The sequence below is a fragment of the Platalea leucorodia genome (assembly GCF_965183815.1).
Source record: "Platalea leucorodia genome assembly, chromosome: 5".
In the NCBI taxonomy this organism is placed as follows: domain Eukaryota; kingdom Metazoa; phylum Chordata; class Aves; order Pelecaniformes; family Threskiornithidae; genus Platalea; species Platalea leucorodia.
In genome coordinates this window covers 83229582-83248410 of record NC_138827.1, presented here as the reverse complement: position 1 = coordinate 83248410, position 18829 = coordinate 83229582, and the positions used below count along the sequence as shown (strand labels likewise).

Here is an 18829-nt window from a genome sequence, read left to right as displayed (position 1 = left end):
TTTTCCTGTCTTTGCTTGGCTACACTGTACACACCTGTAGATCTCTAATTTAATGTAAGAACATAAAGAATAGCACCTTTATCTTCCTCTATACACAGCATAAAATTTCTTCAGGTGACCTGAAGAATCTCTTATGCTGTTTATTCAGTCATAGCAAACACAATTCAGGCTCTTTGGCCTGAGACACTTTTGACACCTGCTTCTATACAGAGCTGGGGAGCAGGGATCCTATAAATTGGTTAAGCCCTGGAGCTGATGCTGTTCCCAGAATGGATGCTTCTGCCTTCCCAGCATGTTCATCACCATATATCTTCCTCTCTTGGTTTACAGTTTACCTGTTTGGCATAGGCGTACACTGATGGAGCAGACAATTATGGAGCAAGACTGCTCTTCTCAGAAAACAGCAGGGAGTTACATCATTTCCAAGACAAGAAGCACCCCATGCTCAGTAACTCTCACTTTGGGAGACAGTCTGTGTTAATGAAGGCAGGGTTTTCTTTGCTTCATCAGGTTCCTAGTGCAATTCTGCTCCGTTTGAATTTATATGTATTTGTAACTTCCTAGTTGCTTGTCAGAGGACCTCTTGTTCAGTCTTAGCACAGGACTGCAGATCTCCTTCAGATACCTCAGTTGCCATGTCTTTCTCTGGAACATAGGAATATAAAAATGGCTGAGCTGAGCCAGACTAAAGATACTAGCTCAGTACCTTGTCTCTCTGATACTGGTCAAAAGCCTAGGGAAACGTGTGCTAGTGGAGCAGGTGCACAACGATAGATCCCCTGGGTAGTCTCTTGAGAACCTCACAGTTCATGGCTCCAGGACTTCCTGTTCCAGAAATGGTGGTTTTGGATTTGGTACCTTTGATAGATTTCTCTTTCCTGAATGTATCCACATGTTTCTTGAACTTGAGTAAACTTTTAGTATCCACTGGAGTTCCATAGCTTGCCAATGTGCTGTGTGAATAACTATGTCTTTTTGTTTGTTTTGAACCTGTCTCCAGCTGTCTTCATTTCATACCACTGTCCTCAGTACTATGTTGGGAAAGACAGCGAACAGTAATTTCCCTATTCAGCCTCTGAACACCCATGATGTGTTTGTAGACTTCTAATATATCTACCTCATACAGTGGATATTCTTGTTCTCTACCTCTGAATCTTTTCCATTTCAGCTATATCCTTTTTGGCAAGTAGGAACCAATTACACTTGATATTCAAGCTGCAGGTAAACTTAAGATGTATACAGTGGGCATAAGGGTATCCTTGTTTTGGTCCCTGTGCATTTTCTAATTTGTAGTGTTCTGTTTGCCTTTTTCTGCACAGCTACTGAACTTTGATAAAACATTTTCATGCAATTTTTAACCAAAACTCCAAGACCCCACTGCTAAGTGGTGGTGCTCGGAAAGTTTCACTATATATGTGAAGCTAGGATTGTTTTTCCCTCTTGTGCATCAGTTCGCAACTTTCCCACTGAATTCCGTCCAACATTTTATCATCCTTAACACACTTAGTGTGCTAAGGGCCTTCTGCAGCTCTTCATTTTCAAGCTTTACCTTTATGAATCTGATTAGGAAATTATCTGTCATTAGCAAACTTTGTCACCTTGCTGCATGTCCAAAATCATCTATATGTTTGTACCAGTACAGATCTCACCAGAATTCCAGTGATGACTTCTGCAGTGGTGACCTCCCTCAACCAAAAGAAATTACAATTTCCCTATGGCTTCTGTTTTTTAAATTCCATAATTTCTTAGCCCAGCAAAGACCTTTCCTCTTATTCCATTGGTGCTTAGGTTCTTTCAGTTGCCTTTGGTGAAGACTCATGCTCAAAACCTTTCGGCAGTCAAAGATGACTTTATTAACCAGTTTCTTTTATTCACAGGCTTCTTTACTCCTTTGAAAGAATTATAGTAGGTTTGTGAGGCATGATTCCACAGGATCAATTGTTTTCCAGTATGTCATACTTATTTATGTGCCCTGTAATTTTATTCTTTATAATAGTTTCTCTAAATCTGCCCATTACCAGCAACAGGCTTACAGGTTGATTGTTTACAAACACTGTTTGGAAATCTTTTTAGAAGTTGACATCATATGTGTGCTTTTCCAGTTCAAAGGTACTGGAGGGCAAGTTCAAGTAATCTAGTTCAAAGGTATCAGAAGTGATTTCAAGTAAGGATGTTACACACCACATTCAGTGTCTCACCTGTAGAATTTGGGATTATAAACTGGGTTTTGTTGACTAAAATATCTTGAGAGTAATTCTGTTGGAAGGATATGCAAATTTAATACCTCTTTACTTCTAGGCTGGCTGGATCTCCACAGACATGTAATGCAGCATAACAGTAACAAGAAAACTGAGAAAGCAGGAACATTCAGAAAGTGTTTAAAACGCAAGACAGACAAATACAAGATAATAATGTCACACAGAGTTTCCATTTTTTTCACGGGCAGATTAGAAAAGTCATCACACCTTTGCTAATCTTTTATCATTCTTTGGCATGAGCGTTACTTTTGTGATTCACGGTGATGAAAAATGAACAAGAATGAGAATAATCATGACTATAATTTTCAAGGGAATAATAGTAGTATCTATTAATGGAACTGTGCACAGGATTTATTGACTTGATCATTATGCTCTTGAAAAGGAGGCATTTCTTATCTTTTACTTACTAATTATGTCACTTGCTACTTTCCCCCCCTGCTCTTATTTTTTTGGCAGATGAATAATAAACGGGCATAGACAGAGTGCTAGTTAAGCTAAACTGGTTGTTGCAGTGATTGTGAGGTGAATGGGCAGGCTTCCTGACTGCCCTGTACAAGTCAGATCCACTGCTAAAGGGAGAAGTGGGGACCTTTGCTTTTCCTGGTTCTGTCTTTTTCCCCTCTATGAAAAATCCTTCAGTTTAAATGTAAGCTGTACAGGGAGATGCCGTCTCAGTCTTTAGTGGTCTTATAAAAGCTTTGGGCCTTTTTTTGTTTGAAGGATAGACAAAGGTTCAAGGGAGATTTCAGTTCTGTTCTTCTAACTTCATATTATTGCTTCTAGTCTGTTGTTGACTTTTTCTATGCTCTGTCCCAGTTTAAAATATACCCATTCTGTTTCTAAGCATAGGAAAGCTCTTATGATATGCACTTTTAAAAATGTTCTGTTGCAGTCCATGGCAATGCTATAGTTAAAAATAATCTTGAATCTTATCTAGCTCCCATCCTGCTGGGTTCCCATTGACTACACAGGAGTTGTGCCAGGTGCAAGTTAACGTAGGATTTCACATACCTTTTGGGGACTAACATCTTTCTTTGTCATGACCCAGTCTACTGAGAATTCCACCACTTGTAAATGGATTTGTAATCCTGATGGATTACAAACCTGCTTCCTTGAGTTTTGAATCCTGCCATGTTTACATCAGGAGATGAAATTATACTACGCCATAAATGTTTCAAGGAAAATAAAATTATTACACATAACTCTCAACCCTTTTCTAAGTGTTGGTGCCCCTTTGCTTTTTAAGTGTGCATATTTGTGACTTTGGTAGCATATCAGTGACAGGGAAGGAGTGAATTTCAATTCACTTCTGTTTTTGTTTTTTTTTTTTTTCCCCCCTTTATTTTTTTGTTTTTCTTCTCAGGCAGATCAGCTCCTAGAGCTTTAATGTGTTAGCTGAAATCTGTGGTTCCCATATATAGCAGACCTGATTGCACCCTTATTTGGGGACCAAAAGCCCCGTGTAACTTCCTGGGATAGATATGGTTTAAAATATGTTAGCTGGCCTCTTTCTGTTTACAGTCCATTGCTTTCAGAAATCTACTTGAAAACAATCATTGGTAAAGTTAAGTATCAGACATATTAGCTGCAATGTTGGGCTTGGAAAAGAATAAGTAGGCTTAAAATAACAAAACAAGCTCCTTAAAATCCCCCAAACACTCCCTCCCCAGGAATCCAGATATCTGTATGTCCAAGGATGCAGAACACTTAACCAGTGATGTTATTTACTCTCTTGTGTACTATATCTTGAGAAGAATTAAGCAATCAGTATGCTATTCTGGCAAACGATCCATAAATACGATTAAAATTCCTGGGAGAATAGGGCTCAGATTAGTCCAGTTATACATTACAAAAAATTTATTAGCATGTGTTGGCACGAACTTCTAATATAGTTACAGAGTGTACAAGTATAAAATGCCTTGACCAATACTGCTTATATGGACTTGGCATGCAATATAAGTTTCAGTGGATTAAAGCTTTTCCTAGTATAACTGTGTCATAGCACATCATCCTTATCAACTAGCATTTTAAATCACCATATAATTTGTTAAAACAACTAATGTATGTCAGAGAGAGTATATGTAACAGCTTCAGGTAATGGAAGTTTCAGGATATATTGAAAGAGCAATAATCAGGATGGTACTGTTTCCTTTCTCTTGTTATTTTTGATTACTTTATTGGTGCTTCTTTATCTCTCTGCTTTGTGATGCTTTTCATGCTCTTATATCAACCCATGTCCGAATTACACTTGTTTTGATATTGTCTGTCCTTTCCTTCTTCCCTTAAATTACATCTGCCTCTGGTTCAGCCTCATCTCTGTGCCTTTCCTGTCACTTCCTTTTTTCCTTCAGGCGCAAAACTCCTCATCTCCTCCATCATCTGGTCTTCCTTTTATTTTTTGATGTTTCTGGAATGTTACTGGTCTCAAAGAACGTGGAGGTTGTCTTTTTACCTCTTGCTGTTCCCTCCAGCCCACAGAACTTTGTTCCCTTGTTTATTGACACTGCCTCATCTGTGGTCCTTTCTGTGGAGACTGTTACGTTCAACAATATCCACTCTGAATTTGGGTCAAAGAGGTTGGTACTTTTGTGCTCTTGTTCTTAAGCTCTGCCTGCTCTTACCTGCTCCTAGCTATTTATTTATTCGTTTGTTTATTTTAAACAATGGAATTTCCTTCTGCCTGCCTTTCTAACATTTTTATGATCTGCATGCACACAACTACCTATGCCCGTCTCTCTGACTTTGACTTGCAACTTTCTTCCATTCATAATTTCTCACCCTTCAGTTTCCATATGGATAACCATCCAACTCTGTAGCTGCCTTGGTGCTATTGTTTCTCATTTGAATTGTATCCCATGTGCCAAATCAGCTACACACTTGAGTTGGTCTTCTGTAAGCACTGGTTCGCTGAGTTCCTTTTCTGTGATAACTATTCAAACTTTTTCAACATTTTTATTCTGTCTCACTCCAAGAATGGGACTTTGTAAAACCTCTGTTTTGTCGATCTTGATGACTTCTTTTCTGCTCTTATTTCTTTTATTCCTCTGTACTTTTCCTCTATCAGCTTATCAGTTCCCTTCAGGTTCTATTTTTTTGTTCTGCTCATACACTTCCAAACCCTTCTGACAATTCATGGTCCTGGCTGACTCCCAGTATCCACTTTCTCAGTTTCTAATGCCATCTGCCATGCTTCAGATATACTGCTGACTATCTCTGGTGAAAATCTTTTGATTCTGCTGACTTTCTGTATTTCTTAATCTCTGGGATTTTTGTCATCTGAGTATCTTTGCTTGCAGTTTTGCCTATTCTGTATTTTTTATTAATTATATAGCCCTCCATTCAGTTTATCTATTCCCCCCTCTCTCCATGTGAACTTCTTAAAACTAACTAACCAACCAAGGTCAAAATTCAGGCTTCCTCCTTGTTTACTGAAACAGACATTAAGATTTTGTTTTGTAGTCTTTGAACCTTTTCCAGTGAACCTGTCCCTGTCCCTATCCACCTTCTGACCTTCTACTGTTCTGGTTTTTTCATTTCTGTTTCTCTCCTTGAATTCCTTCGCATACACAAGAAATATGGCTGAGTCTCTCAATATAAAAAAACCCAACACAAAGCAACCCTCAACTTCAGAGGTTTCTCTTCACCAGATTAATGTCCTATCCCTAGACCCCCTTCATCTCCCCACTCCCTTAGTATGCTTTGTACAATTGTCTTCATTCTTGTCTTCTAAGGCCTTTCTAGAACTGCTCACTTCTGGTTTCTGTCTTTTGCACTGAAATTTATCTCACTAATGTTCCACTTGACTTCTTCCTGGAGGAATTCCAGGCTAGTCCTTTATTCTCCTCCACTCCATCTGTCATATCTCTGTGATGTTATGTTATAGTCTTCACTAAATTTTGTTGTTCTTAGACATTTGTCATTTTGTCCTTGTTGATTCTCTCTCTTTTCAGACTCAGTTTCTTATTGGGTGGGTCTTCCTCTCCCCCTCCTCCTCATTCTGTATGTAGGTGTGTGTTTAGATCTTTCAGGAATCCATCCTCAGCCTTTGCATCCTCCTCCACACCTTATTTCAGCTGATGTAGCCATAAGCATAATCTTTATGAACGCATAATTACTTTATTTTTTAGTGGTCATTCCCCACTCCGATTAAGCTCTACCCATCTCAGAAAATTTCCTTGGTCTTCAGTGGTCACCTGAATATAATCATGTCAGAAACAATTCCTGGGTTTTCTTTTCTCTCCTGATGTGCTCTTCTTGCTCTGTGCAGCTCTGAGGTTTGAACACTTTCTGTTTGGCCCTGTAGCCGTAAATCAGATTGAAGCCCTGCTCGTCTCAACACTGTGACAGTTATGATCTCATCTGCCTGTCTGACTTTAATACTTACAGCTTTGCTTCACTTGATTACTGGTGTTAATATCATCTTGGCTTATGACTCTGCCTACATCACTTGCTCTTTGAAGTCTATTTACTCATCTTCTCAAATACAAACTTCTAGTCTTTCTTTTAAAAGCTTTATAACTTGCCTTCTCCCTTCCCTTCCAAGGGAGAGATTTTACCACAAAGTTGAATTTTGTGTTTGCTCTACTGGCAGTATCGGTTTTGATTTCCCAATTGCTGTTCATCTTACAGTTATTAGTGCACTTTCTCTTACTGTGCCCAATCATTGTTGAAGCTCCTCCTCAAAACTCCTTCTGTAGTCTATAAAGTTAAGGATAACCTGTTAATGACTGGGCAGGTGTGTTAGTTGTGCGCATCTTATTATACTTAGGTTGCCAAGTATTCTTAACTTGAGGCTATTTATTGTTTGTATACCTAAAAGCTATAATGTGATAGTAATTTATTTAAATTATTGACTATTGCATCATGCATATATTTGCAGCGTATATGTCAATGGAGCCCACAGACACTATTTTTCTTTCTCCACACATGTGTATGCATACATATTTAATAACAATGCTAGTTAAAGAAAAGGTAGGCAGAATTTGCAGGTGTAAGGAAGGATGCTGATAAGGTCAAATACAGATCAAATACTTACATTGAGATCATGCCAAGAAGAGGAGCCTATTGTACCAAGCCTGATACAAACTTGTAATAAATGAAAGACTGATGAAGTAGCTTGCGCCATAATGTTTAAATCATAATAATTTTCTTTATTGTGTTCAACACAAAAGAATCCATTCTTTAATAAAAGGAGATGGTGTTGTCTTGGCAAGGAAGGGTTTGAAGAGCATCTGCTGGATATTATTTTTCATCGTTGTGTTTGTAATTGTTTTCACTTTAGAGCAGTATAGTGAAATACAAGTGATTCAAAAATTTCATTACTTGCGTTGTGCCAGTAAAACTTGATATCTAGTAATTTCTGCCATTTTCTCAAAATGCTGAACACTGGGGACATTTAGATCAAGGAGATGGAGTTTGAAAGGTGAAATATAACATGATACTAGTTCTCTAGTGAATACATAAATAAACAGGTAAATACTATGCCTGTGAGAAGGGTTGAAAGAAAATTTTGCTTTGGAAAATTTTCTGTACCAAAACAGGAATGCAATCCTGACAGCCTTTCTATTTCAAATATCATAGCTACCACCACCAAAAAGACTCCCAAATTCCTAAAGTAGACGATAGTTAAAGGTTAGCTAATATCCTTCAAGGCTCTGATGGAGATCATTGTATCCTCCCTTGCTGTTCTGTACAGCTACATACGGGTCTGTCAATTTAGTGACATTATCAGAAAACTGACAGTGAAGGTAATAATGCTCTGTTCTATCAATAAAATCCTTTCATATAGAAGCACTGACAAAACATGTATAAACCGGTAATGCCGTGTTCACGTTTACTTACTACTCTCTAGTAATACTTGTCCCTTTTCCCTTCCAAAAGTTTCGTTCTGTAATTTCAATGTAAAGCACACTGTTAAAGTCATATCAGTTGTTCCTAACTTTTAGCCTGTTTTTATTGTCAAATATCTTGACTAGTCTAGAACACAAGGTCATGGAAGCGATGATATTTAAAGCTTTCAGATTACAGCATGCAGGCAATTTGTACAAGTCTAATTCTTAAATTTCTGAGAGGTCGAAGACCAGTTGAACTACTGTTTATAATTCATACTTACCTTTGATTCTTTGGCAGCACATTTCAAATTCCTGAATGTTTATCTTGTGTGCTTGTGCCGGCTAGACTTTTAAACTATACAAATCCCTCGTTATCTAGTCCACTGTCATGATCACTTTCTCAATTTATTTTGAACGCGTCTTTGATATGAAAATTCTCTTTACAGTGCAGAATTTCATTCCCTGGGCAGAAGTGATGCACAAGTAACGTCAAACTTGGTATCTGAAATCTGTTTATTTGCCCTGTTATTTCTCAGAAGACATTATCCGTTTCATTATCTCACTTATTTATTTTCTGCCTATCCTCTTTTTTTCCCCACTGCTTCTGCACAGTTTATGGCTTTTCTTAATCCCTGTGTGAATTAATTAGACTACCTGAGCTTTCAGATAGTAGATCGTATCATCAGTGGCTTGGAGGGCATGTTTTTTTTTTTATCTTCTTTGTGAATAGAGTGGCTCCTAACTGTTTTCTCTGACATTGCCCTCCCTGGTCACCATAGCTTATTGATGACCTGAGACATAAAGAGTGAGAGCAAAGATAATCAGAATGTCATTGTCTAATTATGAGATGGAGAGTTTTTCTTGACTTATGCTGTGACTACATAGACAGTGCAAAAGGTCTCTTCATTTCCACTAGGGTAACTGTTCGTTTGCATGCAGCAGAACATTTCTGGGTGATACAAATCTGTGTTTTTCAATCACATCGATTACAATTGCCTTGATAAGAAAGTCACCCATGACAACAAAATCATGTAGATCAACCTAAATCTTTGGAGATGAAAAGTACTCAGTCGTCACTTCTGGATTTTCTGCTGAAGTTACTCCCTGAAGATATAGATGATTTGGGAACTCTTCAGACTAAACTCTACATTTGAATGTATACATTTTGGCCAAGAAAGACTTGCCAGTTGTCTTCAAGGAAGTTATTTACAAGTTTCAGTTTAAAAAACCCCAACAAACCAAACACAATCTTCTTTTCTCTTCTGGAGGATAATAGATCATATAGAAGATAACTGTGAAGGACCACAAGGAATCCAATTTAATCTTTGACCATATAACAGAAAACTGTATGGTATTCTAACTTAATTTTTTCCTGACAGTGGGTGACAAAAGGGTCATACTATTTTTTAACACTTCAGTTAGATTTGGTTCAGTCAGGCTACCTTCACTGCAAGTAGAGCAACAATATCACTAGTGTTGGCTTATTTCAAAGGTTTGGCTACATAGGAATGATCACACACAATCAAACTAGCAGTCTATCTAGTTTACTCTCCCGTCTCTCCAGAGAGTCCTAATCACTCTCCTAAGTCTCAACAATTTTCAGCCCACCTTCAGTGGCAGTCAGTCTACCTAAGATCTTGCTGATCCTGTGGAAGTGCCCGTTTCTTTGCATTGACTATTACAAAAGTCGATGGTGATGTCATCTCTAGTTAAGGCAACTTCAGTTAGGTGCCAAAAGTTTTATGGAATTAATTTGAGTTTAGAATATCTCTGTCCTGGAACATCCTCTCTGCTGCCTTGATTAATACTTGGACTGTGCTTGTAGAAAGTGTTTGTTAAATACAGCTGAAAATTGTGGGTAAGTCTGAGAAACAGAAGAATCACTGAGGATTATGTCGGTGTTCTGAGAGAGGGAGTTAATTTATTATTGATCATGCTGGCTTGCAATGTCAAAAAAACCCCGTGATGTTTTGAACTATGGTTGGCATATATTTCTGCATAAAAGGTGCAGACTCCAGACTACATAATTTTTGTGGCTGTAAAGGAAGAGAAAAAGTCCTCTCTCCTGTGTTGTAGCTATTGTAGTTGGTCATGACCTCTTTTCTTCTTTGCACTTGCTACTTCCACGAGTAGCTGCTGCAAGAAGACTGCCTTCTATGATTCTTCTCCCTGACCCTATTTCTACGTAGAGAAATCTGAAAACATGTCATCTTTTCTGAGGCTGAAAGTGGATTCTTTCAGATGGGAAGTATAGCCAACTTAAACCCCAATATATCCTACTGCTGATTAAGAAACTAGGAATTAACACCATTTACTTTTTTCCATTAGCTGCCCAGCTGCTAGTATCCTGTTGCATAGCGCGCTAAACTCAGCACATTTAACTTCTAACTATACCTAAATAATGCTGTTGTCCTGGATCTGTCCTCACCTGGCACTGGGCCAAGAGAGAGCCCAGACAAGCTAAAAGTAAATCTCATTTGGGCTTTGGATAAAGTCTTCACATCCATTTTCATGCTGTTGGACTTCTCTGTCGTAGTTGACATAGCCATTGCTATGAAAGCAAGAAAAGAGGATTTCAGCTAATGGGACTGCACATAAGACATTTGAATAATAACCACAGAGGAAAAAATAACCATGCCTCAGCTTGAGATCTGTGCTATTCTCGCCTCTATAACTTGTAAGTATTTGACAGCGTAGTAAAGAAAAACGTGAAGCAAGGGGAATAAAATTTCAGTCATATAGATGTGACCCAACTTCTACATCCCTTAACTAGCAGCAAGGAACACTGTCTTTTATTTATTCAGAGGTCTGGCTGAGACTAGCAATTGAATAAAGATTAGGTTGCAAATCCAGCAGATGTGATACGATAGGAAGGAAGGGGAGAAGTTATGAGAATCTTAACACAACTGAAGCTGTTCAGAGGAACAGAATAACCTGAGTGCCTTGTTCAGGTTTTGTAAGGTGCTCACATCATTTAGGCATTCCTGATAATTTTACTCCAAGGCATACAAAACATGGCAGGCACAGCCACAATTAAATGCAGGTGCTTAAACCAGGTACCAGAATCCAGAGAGAATTTAGCAGTTCATTATTTCATTCTTATATCCAATGCTCCAACATTTAAGGTTTATCAAGCCTTTTGAGTGGGAACGTTGGTTGTTCCCCTTCCCTCTGTTTTGTTGCTGCGGCTATTAGTACAACAGAGTCCTTTTCTGGTGGGAGAGTGCAGACAGAGGAAGTGGGGCATCTAGGTACTGCAACAAATTAAGTTACTATTTTGCCTTTATTTTCTGCTTTATCTTCTTTAAATAGAAATCTTGTCTTCAGTTGGATAGGTGTATGAAGAATAGATGGAGTAACGTATTTGCCTTGCAAATGTAAGAAATATATTGTTTCTACCTAAAATGGCTATTCTAAGAAAGAAGATTCCTTATCAAATGATAAGAAAATATTTTAGCGATTATGCATTCATTTATGCATCAGCTCATAGTGGCTGTATTGTGCATAATGGTATATAACGGGCACAGGATGCTTCAGTGTAGATAAACACAGGAATTACATGTATTAGTGAGCATTTACTTGTCTGTAAAACTGTCTTGTTTTATTCGTGTGTGCATTTTCTGCTTGTGTTTCGTCTCATTAAATTTATAGCAATAGTATGTGCTTAGATTTAATGTCTGCAATGATTATGTTTATATGCTAGAGGAATTGCATTATTATATTAAACGTGAGCTTAGTCTCAGGTCAGTAGCAAATCAGTTCTTTGGAGCCAGTGCTGATTAGTGCAATTTTTAGCGGCATTGCAGAAGATGGTATTTCTTTATTGAGTCATGCTAAACAGTATCTTGGCTTTTGCTATAAAAAGATGAAGAGGGAAAAAGAGACAGCGAAGGATGCTTTTATGCATATGACATGCAGCCCTGGGGAAGATGCAAATCTGGAATGAAAACTAATTGCTTTCTACTTTGTTGCATAGCCTGAACTATGTGGAGTAGAGCTGACCAGAAGGAATATGTGCTTTATGTTAACTAGTAGTGATTACTGCAGAAAGCTGCCACGAAAGCAGTACAATTAAAGGGATGCTTTTAAAAATAATTCTTCAGACCTTACAGAACAGACCTTATTGCATTATAAATGTGTTTTGATGGTCTTCCTTGATAGGTGGATAGAGGGAAAAGGATGATATAGTAGCTAGCGGAATGGAAAAGCAATTATATTTCATCAAAATGATAAAATTCACTGTACTTTCCATCTCAAAAGATTGCTAAATATGATTATATGTAATATAAGCAATTAAAGACAATAATATTCAAAAAGTCGTGTCCCTCCCATGCTTGTCTTCGGAAAGAGAAAAGAATTGTAGTATCTAAATTGTGGGCATACACATTGTGCATTAAATCAGTTTTGTGTGACTCTGTCTGCTCAAGGACAGTTTAAAGGACAAGGCTAAACGTGGCAGTCACCAGTGATTTGCCTCCTACAACAGGGAGGCATCCATCTACATACAACAGCTTTTTAGCCATTTAGGTTAATTGTCTTTACAAGATATTTCCAATATGCTCTTGGCAGCTCCTGAGTTCAAATCGTTCACTTTTTTGTATCTTTAATAATGCCAACTTTATGAAATGTCAAGCTGAACTTAACCAAAATGATCTTAAAAATACAAATGTCGTGTAATGGGACTGTGAGATAAATACAACACAAAGCGATAATGCTGGAATATCTTCAGACTGAGAAGGCAATCATGGTGTGCATGTGATGTCTGGATAAACGTTTAGCATTTCATTACAGACCATATGAAAACTGAATACAAAGGCCTATACCACTAACTTTATGATAAAATATATAAACTGAAATGAATATATTACAGAGTTCCATTTTTTAAGTAATTATTGATTAAACAAAATAACTAAAATAATTTTATATTACAGCTTTCTATTGTTCATAGGAATGCAGTATTTAATGTTTTATGCTGACAGACGTTCCTTAGTTCCAGATGGCATTTGAGAATTATGTAGGTTGTCTAATCATCAATAAGTGGCTTATATGGAGAAGTAATTAATACCATGATTATTTTCCTTATGAGTCAGCAGGTGTGTCATATGCATAATTTTTAGTGCAGAAAAAATCAAAATGGCTTCTGCTCTGCTATATATTTTACAGAAAGGAAGATGCTGAGAAAGGATTCTTTTTGATTATGTTGTGACTTGTGCTGTGGGTGTATTCAGAATGTAATTAAAAAGGGAAAGAATTTTACCTGAAGGTTTAAAAACCCTGAAAAATTTTCTGGAACGTTAATACTCTTTGTAGGTGATTTTAGCATTGTATTTCAAAGAAAAGTAATCATCCAGTTCATTGAAAACACTGACCAAATATCAGAGACAGAAAATAAAAGTAGCGAAGTATGAAGAAAATTAGATAGAAAGAAGGATTAAGAAAAGAAATAATTTCTAGTGTTCCATGTAAAATGAAAATTTTAGTGTTATCCATTTTGACTTGCCTGTTCAAAATCTATTAGCACCAAATATCATACCAGTGGAGCAGAGTACCTACCCAGGGAAGGACAGTGAGACATATTCATTGCAACTATTTAATGATTTCCTATTGTCCTAACAATTTCTTATTTTTCAATGTACATTTATTATTATACTGTTATTTCATTTACTGTAGTGGTCAGCACAGATGACCTTCAGTTAATGTTTGTGCAGTATGCAGGTAGCTTTTATGATATATGCAGCAGTGTCTTTTAAAATCATGTATTGATTGTATTTACTTTTTAAGTAAATATACATAATAAATGTATAGATAACTTCAAATTGGTGTATTGTCACCTAGACTTTAATCTACCTTCTTGTCATCCAGAATGAGGAATATGTCCTAATTCCATCATCCAGAAATATACTGAAGTTCTACAAGCATATGTGTCTACGTTAGCACATACGTATTTAAAAATGCGTCACGTGCCTTTGTATGGATCCACCTTTGAAAGGAGTTACTTCTCTCTTCTTCCCACTCAATCATCTACCACATGATGAAAGCATAGGCAGTTTGTAAGAGCTATAACTAAAACCACCGGAAAACATCTGTCATAAAATGATGTTTCTCAGCTTTTCTAAATGTGTAGTTTCTCTGTTTGTTAAATTGTTCTGAGGTGTGGAAGGACAGTGCACAGTTCTGGGAGGTGACAGGTTTAAGGATCAACGTCTTTGCAACACGTTATGAATTGCAGTTAGGGCTGTAGCATAGCTAAAGAGGGTCAATTTGGGAGGCTTTCCAGGAGGTCATTTATCTAGCTTTGGAATATCCTGGGTAGTGAGCTTTATCAGCACATGGGTGGAAAGGGCACTTTAGACGTTTTCAGTTTCTAAACCATAGGCCTCTCTATTCCTTCTAACCAATACACTTACTGTAACCAATTCCTGGCAACAGCCGCAGCCTCACTTTATACTCTGATAAGCAGGTTGTTGATCTAAGGGTTGAAAATCAGTACTCCTAGCGCTCATGGTGACCTTCATCCTTCACGACTGCATACCAAGAAGTAGAAGCCAAATGTCTTTGAAGGCAGTTTATTTCCTTTTAATTTTGTTCAACTTCAAATATATGTTTCACTGTTAAAACGTGGGGTTGTACTGTAAAAGATGCAGAGGATGACTCCACTGTCTGCTTTTCTATACTCACCATGGTGTTTAAACTTCTAGTATGAAGAGACAAAAATAGTAACAACTGTATTTATAAGACTCTCTCATTAAAATAGATTTTTCCTGTGAAATATGTGCAGCAGATGCTGCTGTGTGGTCATTTCAGCATTCATTTGGAAAATGTAAGAGGTGAAATCCTGGACTGAGTAGAGTTGCTGAGCCCTGGTCTCTAAGGAGCTTGTGGTTTCCATGTGAAAGCCTCAGCTTTTTCTTACTCTTTTATCCCAGATACATTATTTCTTCTACTGTGTGTTTGCTGATATCTTATTGCTTTAGGGAAGTAGTTTTGTGCCTACGTTTTAGGTAAACCATTTGTGTGACAACTATATAAAACGATAAAATATTAACAAATATAATTAAAAAGAGAGAGAAATGTTAGGTTGTTTATAAATATATGACAAGTTTATTGCACTCTGATTACAGCTTCACAGATATATAATTTCACTGGCTTCTGTAGCATTGCTCTTGAATTAGGCCAACAGAAAGCGAGCCCAGTATATTTATTTTTATGTAAACTTTGTCCAGTTAAGTTGTCAAAGCTGTGCACTGTAAAACTGTTACAAAGTATTAATATACATTGATGTCAAAAAGACATTTTATGCCTAAATATTGATTTTTATCAATCTCTTGTTTCCTATCATCATCTCTTCACATGGGTAAACTGCGCACTTTCCTAAATCGAATGACCTAGCACTTCTGTACTGCTTTACAGTTCTGAAATGCTGTGTTAATATTAATTACGGCACAGAGCAGCCCGGTAAGGAAGGTAGATAAGTAAGTATTATTATCCCTATTTTACAGATGGGGAAGCTGAGGCACAGAGATTAAGTGACTTTCCCAAGGCCACACAGCAAGTCAGTGGCAGATCCAGGATTAGCACTCGGGGACTTCCTGGATCCCTCTCCCATGCTTTAAGCAGTAGACCACAGTGTTCACTGGACTCAGCAAGCAACTCATTGCAGTTATGGACAGTTCCAAGGACTCGTACCTGGTCAGTGTGTCCACACGTTTGTTTGCAGGCTGCTGCAGTATGTCAGTATGGTTTGAATACCTCAGTCCTAGCAGATTTGTGCACTACGTAAAATTTCCGACCTTCATCACTTTCAAATGGGGTGAAAGGAAGAAGGGGTAGAATTCTGACATAAATATGGCATGGCTGTGAAAAACATTTAGTTTTCATGTCTTATTCTGATCTTCCTGAAACTGATCGGCAAAACTGCAGTGGATTCATGGCTTTGAGGATGTTAGTGTGGAGGTTGGTGGCTGCCTGGTACATTAAAAGTCATCCAGAACATGAATTTTATCTTCCATGACTGTCTTATGGTTAGTCTTGCCTATACTTTCAGTTTCAAACTCTCATTTATTGCAATACTTAAAAACAATAATTTCATAGTTTTCCTGACATGCTAACAAAAAGCAGAGCATTACGGACTGAAGTTTCTAGTCTCCAGTTATCATGGGAAAGTGGAGCACATCTGCCACTATTTTCACTTACATTGCAATAGTGCTTACATCCAAATGAGATTAAGACCTAATTGCACTAAACTACTAGTGAGCCCTTCCCTCCCTTCTCCCCTCCTCCAAGGAGGCAGTACAGGAATCACAGAAATTACTTCTAGATTAAATGCAGTGTGACTCTTGTACTGGTAAATGTGAGGTGGCTTTCATATTGCTCCCTGGGAAGTGAGAGTGTACAGTGCAAGGCCTGTTTAATTGGACTTTGCTCAGAGTTTGACAAGTGAATTGGCAACAACACAATACTCCCAATTAAGCTGTTTCTCCCTGTAATATTAATGGAATAAACCCACTTCTGAGAATGAGGCAAGGCTGAGGCTTGCTGTGACATTACAGGAAGAGGAGGCAGGGAAGAAAAAGATTGCCAAAAGCTGAAAATTGAACACATGGGAAAGAAGTCAAAGTGTATGAGCATATTTTGATAAATATTAATGAATTAATTTGTATTTAGTTTACTTGGATGATCTGTAAAGGCTTTAAACTGTCCAGCAATTTAATATCTTCCCCATTGTAGAATTTCCCTTAACGTTGCTCCCATAAGGCCTTTTCAGGATCAGTAAAATACTGATGGCTATGTCTTATGCTAGAATAGCACTACTTCTGATGTGGCTGTAATACTTGGCCTTTGGCATCCTGCCTAACCATTCACCCAGAGGCATGGCATCACGCCAGCATGACAAACACGCCCAGTTATGTCTAACTGCTTAAAATAATGTGTTCGTTTTATCTAAGATAAAAATGGTTTGTGTGAAATTATACTGCCCTGGTACATCTTATTAGATTATTAACTAATTCTAAATTATTAAAAGACAAAACAGTTTCAATAGAAGGCCTTTTCTCATTGTCAGATTTTAGTTACATACTATTATCTGTGGGGAAGCTCTAATAAAGACACTGTAACACTCGGTCTCCCTTTCTTTAACAGCCCAGATGCTTGGTGCTCACACGTTCCTAGGATTTTTCTATATAAAATAGCTACAGCATGGCAGCTATTTTTAAAAAAAGAGAGGAGCCTGAAACAAAAACTTACATCCAGAATGCACGACATCCAGCTCTAGATGTGAATCTTTTTGCCTGGGGCATCTGCTCTTTAAGGAGAGATGCTCATGTAGTATAATTTCTTGTTACATTCTATTGCATTCTATGTATAGATATATATTTAGCATGCAATGCTTGTATTCAAATCCTCTTGCTTCAGACTTCCATTAAGGTACCAATTTTATATATTGAAATCAAGCAGTTCTAGTTCTAATATCACTTACTAAAACCCTTCCACTAATGACCAGTAAATATATATTAATGATATATTAATTGATATTTTTGTATAATTGATCCTTTTTTCTTCATCATCATTTGCTGGAAACCACTCTAAATCATGTTGTGAAATACAGGCTGTATTAGCAACTGTTTTTTTACAATTGGTGATGTCAAACTCATAGTGAAGCCAATATTTGCTTTAGCACAGCATCCAGTGCCCTGTTGCTGAACTCCCAAAAGATGTCTCTACTTAGGGAAATGTGATTTTTTTTTCATGTCAGAAGTGACCAAAATCACTAATTTCTGTAGCTTTTTTAGCCTGAGCACAATACACTAATTCATCACATAGTACATTTACAGTGCAGTAGAGAATACAGTTAAAATGCATGTATGACTACAGTATAAAATTAAACATGAAACATATGTTTCTGCAGAAGAATAGCTCTTCTGTTTTCTGGTATTAGTGTGTGCTCTCTGCCTTTATTGTAATTACAGCTTGGTGTTTGTAAAGAAAAGCAAAAGCTTTGCAATTTACCAGTAAGTGAAGCCAGTTTTCATGGTATTAAAGTTTTCTTTCTAATTATAATGTCACTGAGTATCATTCTCTAGCTTTGCCAAAGTATAAGGAGTGTTAGTGCTAATAATTTGGGAATTCTGCATGTAGCTCAGGATCCTTGTCTAAAGACAAAAATGTATGTGCAATCCCTTTATTCAAGGGTACGAGAATAAAGCTGTCTCAACCAGACATTTCTTCTCTCATCTCTTTCATTGTCCTATTGACTCATGTTTTTCCTAGTTCTCAGTAACCAGTGTTTATTCATCATCTTGCAGGTTTTAACAGGAGAACTACTTCATGTCAAAGTTAGCTGTAATCATACCTCAACAAAAACTGGTGCATAAGGAATAGATTTTAATAAGGAAAATTCTTAAAAACTTTTTTGTTCCCGAGTAAGAAGAGTAAATAGATAAATATTAAAAGCATCTTTGTTTCATAGTGCTATATAATCTTACCAGTAGTTTCCAAATGAGAAGCAACTTACCTGTCCTTTTTTCTGTTTTGCAGAGAAATGATGAAGAGGCTGTTGTGGATAGAGGTGGAACTCGCTCCATTCTCAAAACACATTTTGAAAAGGAAGATCTAGAAGGTGAGAGATTATTTCTCTGTGCATTATGTTGTCTCTGTCTTCTGAAAGTACTGAAATGCAATTCCAATGTGTAAACTTACTGATTTGAGCGGGGATGCAAAAGTGAACAAGGGAGTAGAATCTCA

The 18829-nt window shown here is 37.3% G+C and overlaps 1 protein-coding gene across 2 annotated transcripts in view; it reads left to right on the top strand.

The window, feature by feature from the left end:
• Positions 1 to 18829, top strand: part of SLC4A10 (solute carrier family 4 member 10) — a gene marked incomplete at both ends in the record, with an annotated part of 161699 nt that overhangs the window by 43660 nt on the left and 99210 nt on the right. For both annotated transcript variants that reach the window (XM_082313768.1, XM_082313767.1), the window contains one exon: positions 18623 to 18704. In XM_082313768.1, coding sequence (XP_082169894.1) covers positions 18623 to 18704 — 82 coding nt within the window. The remainder of the gene's footprint in view (positions 1 to 18622; positions 18705 to 18829) is intronic.